Raw genomic sequence first — 6,319 nt, 5'->3', positions numbered from 1 at the left:
AGGCCATGCTGTGTTGCCGCTCTTACCACCTGGGCAGAGAGGACTGGCACGACATCAGACGCCGTCGTGTCCGCCTGGCAAACTACCTCTGCCCCGAGGCTCAACCCCCCCCCTCCCCCAACCCACCCCGCTCTCCTACCGAGCACAGCTTAGCATGGCAGTTAAGAACAGACCAGTCCAGACCAACCACTCACAAAAGCCCTATTCTGACCAAACCTAAACAGCACAAGGCAACCCCCCCGCCCCCCCCCCCCAAAAAACAGTTGTGTACAGTGCCACGCACACCTTCACACACACTCACCGACGTGCCACAAATTCTTTCATAATCACTTATTCCAGATTTAAGAAAATAGGCCACAAGTGGGGTTTGTGAATTCTTTATATTTGGTACAATTGCATTGTTACTCTTGTAATGTACAATGACATTATGAACATGGTTGTACTGTACAAGTAGGGCCACATACAAAATTCAACGAAAACAAAACGGGATAGAAAATATTCAAACAGAATTGCAATAAAGACACCAGCCATGACGAGATACTCAGGTGAGCTGAAAGCAGACCTTGTGTGTCTGGTGTGTGTGTGTGTGTCTGGTGTGTGTGTGTGTTTCTGGTGTGTGTGTGTGTGTGTCTGGTGTGTGTGTGTGTGTGTGTCTGGTGTGTGTGTGTGTGTGTGTCTGGTGTGTGTGTGTGTGTGTGTGTGTGTGTCAGTCCAGGTCGGACAGCTCTAGATCCTCCACCATGTCGTCCTCGCCCTCGGCCAGCTCTTTCAGGGCTTTGCTGGACAGCTGCTTCGGCGCCTTGGAAGCTTTACCTTCCTCCTTTTCATCATCATCATCATCCTCATCACCATTCTCCTCGTCCTCGCCGCCGTCTGTATGAAGACAACAGGGGACCCCGTGAATGGGCGTCGACCGACGCAGACCACACCTCTGACGCTGAGCATGTGGAGAGCAGCCAACATGTGTGAATTCTGCTATGTGTGTGTAACGGCCTCGGGGGAGGGTGGGCATAAATCATAGATGGTTCTACAGACCTGAGGCGCCGTCCGGCTCCTCCCCCATCCCCTCGTCGGCGCTCATGTCCGACAAATCTTCAAGATCGTCGTCATCGTCGTCTGAATCCCCGCTCTTTTTCGCGCCTGGCGGAGAAGGAGGAGAGACGAGATGGTAGAGAGAAGAGTGAGAGTCGCCGCCCGGCAGTTGTACACGATCAGGTCTTTCCTTGACAATGTGTGTGTGTGTGTGTGTGTTGTGCTCATCGGTAGCATGCGTTTAATTACGCCCCTACGGTAACATGGCTCCCCACGGACTGTGTACATAATGAAATCGATGGGGGTGGTATGTTAAAGAGCCCCTCTCTCAGATGGTTCAACGCTTCGGTGGTGGGGTGTGTGTGTGTGTGTGCGCATCTGCAGGTCCCCATTACCTGCGGTGATGGAGTTGAGAATACATTACAGCTCCGACAGGCACAAACAGCCGTGACGGTTACCTGTAGCAGTGTCAGACATCTTCCACTCGCTAACTATATATAGCAGCAAATGGAGCTAGGAGGCCTCCGAGCGCAACACAGAATTTCCACCGTGAGATGGGCGAGTCCATCTTAAGAGTGTGTGTGCGTGTGTGTGTGAGAGAGAGAGAGATAAAGTGTGTGAGTGGGAGAGTTTGCTTGGAGTTGCACCTCAGTTATGAATGTGTGTGTTGGGTGCTTTACTGCGTGTGTGTGTGTACATGCTCAAGTTTCTCTTGATGAGGGAAAGGTAGGCTAGTCGCTAGGCCTTGGTATGATGAGATACTGGTGGCTGACGGAAGAGAGGAGAGGGGGAGGACAGGGGAGGAGAGGAGAGAGGAGAAGGGAGGAGAGGAGAGGAGAGAGGAGAAGGGAGGAGAGGAGAGGAGAAGGGAGGAGAGGAGAGAGGAGAAGGGAGGAGAGGAGAAGGGAGGAGAGGGGGAGGGCAGGGGAGGAAAGGAGAGAGGAGAAGGGAGGAGAAGGGAGGAGAGGAGAGGAGAGAAGAGAAGGGAGAAGGGGGGAGAGGGGGAGGACAGGGGAGGAAAGGAGAAGGGAGGAGAGGAGCAAGGAGAAGGGAGGAGGAGAGAGGAGAAGGGAGGAGAGGAGAGAAGGGAGGAGAGGAAAGGAGAAGAGGAAAGAGGTGAGACTGCTAGACTAATCACCACTAGGACCGACCGACACTGCCCCCAGACGGAGGCGGTTGCGTCACGATCTGCCCCTGAATGACCTGGATGACTAGTCAGTCTACAACAACAACACACTTCCACCTAAAACGGCCGCTTCCTCTTCCGGTCCAGCCCCACTCCACTAGTTACACACAACAAGAGTCTGGTAACTTGCCTAATGGTTTGGAGCCTGTCAAGGACTGGGGGAGGTTTGGATGTGTGTGTGTGTGTGTGTGCTGTTTAGTATGTCTGCTGTGTGTGCCAAGTGAGTGTGTGTGCCGAGTGTGTACTGTGTGCGTGTGTGTGTGTACACTATGTGTGCGCGTGTGCAGTGTGTGTGTGTCGGGTGTGTGTGTGTGTGTCGGGTGTGTGTGTCGGGTGTGTGTGTGTGTGTGTGGAGGACATGCGGAGGCAGTCAGCTAAACCCTGGGAGCCGGAGGGGAGTGAGGGAGAGTGGGAGCGGCCACCTCTGGCTGTTCCACTGGGCTGGTTTGAATTAGGAACCCCCACTGGGATCCAAGCCTGGACTTCCTGTCGGAGAAAGGGAGGGAGAGGAGCGAAAGAAGGGGGCGGAGAGGAAGGGGGGGGGGGGGGGGGGGGGTTGTGGCGCGGCTCGCTACGGCAGCTGCCCGACGTTTGCGGGGACTCTCCCTAAAATGAGGACCAGATGCAGGGGAGAAAAAAAAAATCCCCTACCGCCCCCTCGCTGCCTCTCCCTCCCTCCCTGCCCCCCCCCCCCCCCCCCCCCCCCTTCCCTCCCACCGTCCATCCGTCCGTCCGCAAGTCTTTTCCTCCCCAGGCGTGTCCGAGTGTAAAGCTCGTAAAAGGAGAGCCCTCCTGCCTGTGACCTAGGAGTGACCCGGGAGAGCAGGACGCACGGGGTTAAAGAAAGACAAGAGTGACAGCTGAGAGAGAGAGAGAGGGAGGGGGGAGAGAGAGAGAGAGGGGGGAGAGAGAGAGAGAGGGAGGGGGCAGAGAGAGGAAGAGAGGGAGGGAGAGGAGAGGGGGGAGAGAGAGAGAGAGAGAGAGAGAGAGAGAGGAAGAGAGAGAGGGCAAGAGAGCGAGTGGGAGGGGAGGGAGAGAGAGAGACAGGGCGAGCGGCTAATAGGCGGAGGGGAGGTTTCGTTGGGTTTGACGCGAGACTTAATTTCCTGTCCTCTGCGAGTCGCTGTGTCTATGCTGTAACTTGGTACTGGCCTTTAACAACTTGACTATTTGCTCAGTATTTCGTATCCAGTGCTGCTCATCTGAAGACAGGCGCGGTGCTCCTGCCGTAGAGGCGCGTGGTTTCATCCTGCTAGATCCAGAGCGTGGAGGTTGGCTGCTATGCAGTTGGCTCAGTGGTAGGTAGACCGGGGATGGCCTCTGCGTGACAAAACAGAGCCCCCTAGTGGCTACGGTAGCCAATGCACGAGACCGGGCAGGACGGGTAGCTACCAAAAGCCTTTAATGGCCTGCGTCTGGGACGAGTGAAAGGGAGGGGATGTGTTCGTGTGCCTTTGTGTGTGTGTGTAATTATTACCTTTGACTTTGAGACCCGCGCCTTCATCTTCACTGGAGTCGGTGTCGGAGTCGAAGAGATCCTTAAACTCCTTCTTGTCCTCCGCTTTCTTCTCCTGGATCTTTCTGCGCTTGACCTCGGGGAAGTCCAGGTCCTCCATCTGAGGACGGACAGGTCGCAAAACGATCGGTCCACTCAATTCAGCAAGAATCACGGTGAAATGTGATTTGTAGTGTGTGTGTGTGTGTTGTGTGTGAGAAGGAAACAAGCTTTCTCCAGGACCGCAGGCTGTGTGATGGTTAACACTAGAAAAGCGTTGTGCCGCGCCGACGGGCGTTGAGGTGCTACATTTCAAACGAACCCATCAGGTTCTATTCTACATTTCCCCCCTGCTCGGACTTTTCTACACGTGTCTATGTTGTAATGAGTGGATTACAAAAGAGACTTTTCTAGAAGCGCTGAGTTTGAACGTCTGAACGGTGCTACCCAGCGGTGCTCACGTGTGAATGGCCCGGCGGACGAATCGAGGCGGTTGCATAATGGCTCTACCAGGGCACTGAGGCAATGAATGCGACATCGAAAATATATTCCAAGTCATTTGGAGACTATACTCTCTACACTGAGCAGAATCAGAGGACAAGGCTGACGCTGCATCCGCAGATATAAATAAAAAAAATGGCCGCCTCGCAGCGTTACTTTGTGCCCCCCTCATTCCAGGGAGGACGACTCTCTGCCAGGTAGACAAATGTTCCACAATACAGCCGAGGAGGGCAGTGTAACCTGCCGGCAATATGTTTGTGGGAGCTGCTCACAGAAACCTCCAAGGCTGTTGACACAAAAGAATGACTTGGCAACAATCTGCACTCATTTCTCCATTGTACATTGTTTCGGGGGACACAAGTGTCGTCAGATATGGTACTCCATTTATCCCTGAGGGGAAATTGATGAAATTTTAGGGATTTTGTTATACTTTTCGCACTCGTGATTATTTTGGTTTACCCAAATGAAAGTTCTGAAAATGTAGGCCATTGCACTGTGATGTTTTTATGTTTCAACATAAACTGAAGTATCTATGCTAAGCTAGGCTATGGCTTGCCTGGCGCTATTAAGATGGAGATTGATGAGCCTTTTAGTGAGATCAATAGGACCTGATGGCCAAGACCTGGCGCCCATGAGTGTGTGCCTTAGAGGTTACCGGTATGGAAAAAGCTCAGCTCTTCAAGTGTTAAACAGCCGTGTGTTGAGGAGTAGGGGTGGTGTGGGTGGAGCAGGGTGTGTGTGTGTGTGTGTGTGTGTGTGTGTGTATGTGTGTGGAGGCGTAGGGGTGTGGTGGGGGGGTGCAGGGTGTGTGTGTGTGTATGTGTGTGGAGGCGTAGGGGTGTGGTGGGGGGGTGCAGGGTGTGTGTGTGTGGAGGCGTAGGGGTGTGGTGGGGGGGTGCAGGGTGTGTGTGTGTGCAGGGTGTGTGTGTGTGTGGGGGGGGGGGGGGTTGGTAGTTACCCTCTCTTTGCCAGAGATCTCCAGCTGGATCTCCTTCTCCCTCAGCTTCTTCCACTGGATGTAGTACCTGGTGAGTGGGGTGCCCTCCTCCTTGACCTGCTTCTCCCACTCCGCCTGACACACACACACACACACACACACACGCACGCACGCACGCACACACACACATGTACAGAAAAAACATGAATATGACTCCGTCTACTCAAAATAGAAAAGAAAACGAAAGAAAAATCCCAAAGGTGACCCCACCACTTTCCTTGCTGTATCCACCGAGGAAAAGTACAGGAAGGATGAACAATTTAGCAATCAGCTGCCTAACTCTGAAATGATGGTGGTGGGAGGCACCACTTACGTTTCAGCGTAACATGGTACAGGCTGTAGGATATAAGCTACTGGCGATGAGAAAGAGAGCCGAGATTGAAGGAAGAAAGAGGCAGGGGGGGGGGGGGGGGCGGGGGGGGAGGGAGAGAGAGAGAGAGAGAGAGAGAGAGAGGGAGGAGGTGAGAGACAGAGCGATGGGACTTTGAAAGCAGAGACCGGCGGATCTTAGCCAGCCTTCCCTAAAGGTCTTTGCGGATGGTATTGATCAGGCCCAATGCGATTATCTGACCCCCAAATCCAATTGAGCGTATAGACTGCGGCTTCCTTCGTCGGTCGGCGTAACGTATTTACGACAATTTGCAGCGCCGCTATTAGGCTGGGGCGATGCGCGGGGAGGGTCGGGCGGGGTCGGGGGGCTGGAACGGGAACGCAAACGGACAGGCCGACCTGAGGTGGGGAACTTTGAGGAAAAGGGCTTGGTGCGAACACCTCGGAGCAGAGAGAACGATAACGCGTTGTTTCGGGGGTGTTCTCAGCTCCTCGCCTGGTCTTGAAGCGACAAAACCAAACATTTTCTCGGCATTAACGGAGCAATCGTTATTTTAGGATGCTACTCATCCGAACTGAACACACAAACTCTGTGCTTTGAACCGTCGCTGACAGGTGCATCTACTGCCTAGCATTGAACAACAGACGGGGGGGAACTCAGACTGATAGAGAATGAGTTCAGAGTGTGTGTGTGTGTGTGTGAGGGGGGGGCTTGAATAAGAGAAAGAGAGAAAAAGAGAGATGATGGGAGAGCAAGGCATCGTTAATTAGGCGAGCC

At 53.7% G+C, this 6,319-nt stretch overlaps 1 protein-coding gene across 1 annotated transcript in view; it reads right to left on the bottom strand.

Moving 5' to 3' along the window:
* Positions 1–442: 442 nt before the first annotated feature.
* The window catches only part of noc2l (NOC2-like nucleolar associated transcriptional repressor), a 17,298-nt gene continuing 11,421 nt past the window's right edge, over positions 443–6,319 (bottom strand). The window contains exons 16-19 of the mRNA XM_084436284.1: positions 5,173–5,286; positions 3,696–3,834; positions 1,036–1,140; positions 443–873 (exon numbers count right to left, since the gene is read on the bottom strand). Coding sequence (XP_084292410.1) covers positions 707–873; positions 1,036–1,140; positions 3,696–3,834; positions 5,173–5,286 — 525 coding nt within the window. The 3' untranslated portion in view covers positions 443–706. The remainder of the gene's footprint in view (positions 874–1,035; positions 1,141–3,695; positions 3,835–5,172; positions 5,287–6,319) is intronic.

This window comes from Borostomias antarcticus (assembly GCF_949987555.1).
Source record: "Borostomias antarcticus genome assembly, chromosome: 3".
Lineage (NCBI taxonomy): Eukaryota > Metazoa > Chordata > Actinopteri > Stomiiformes > Stomiidae > Borostomias > Borostomias antarcticus.
The sequence above is the reverse complement of the archived record's forward strand: the minus strand, read 5'-3'. Positions and strand labels throughout refer to the sequence as shown.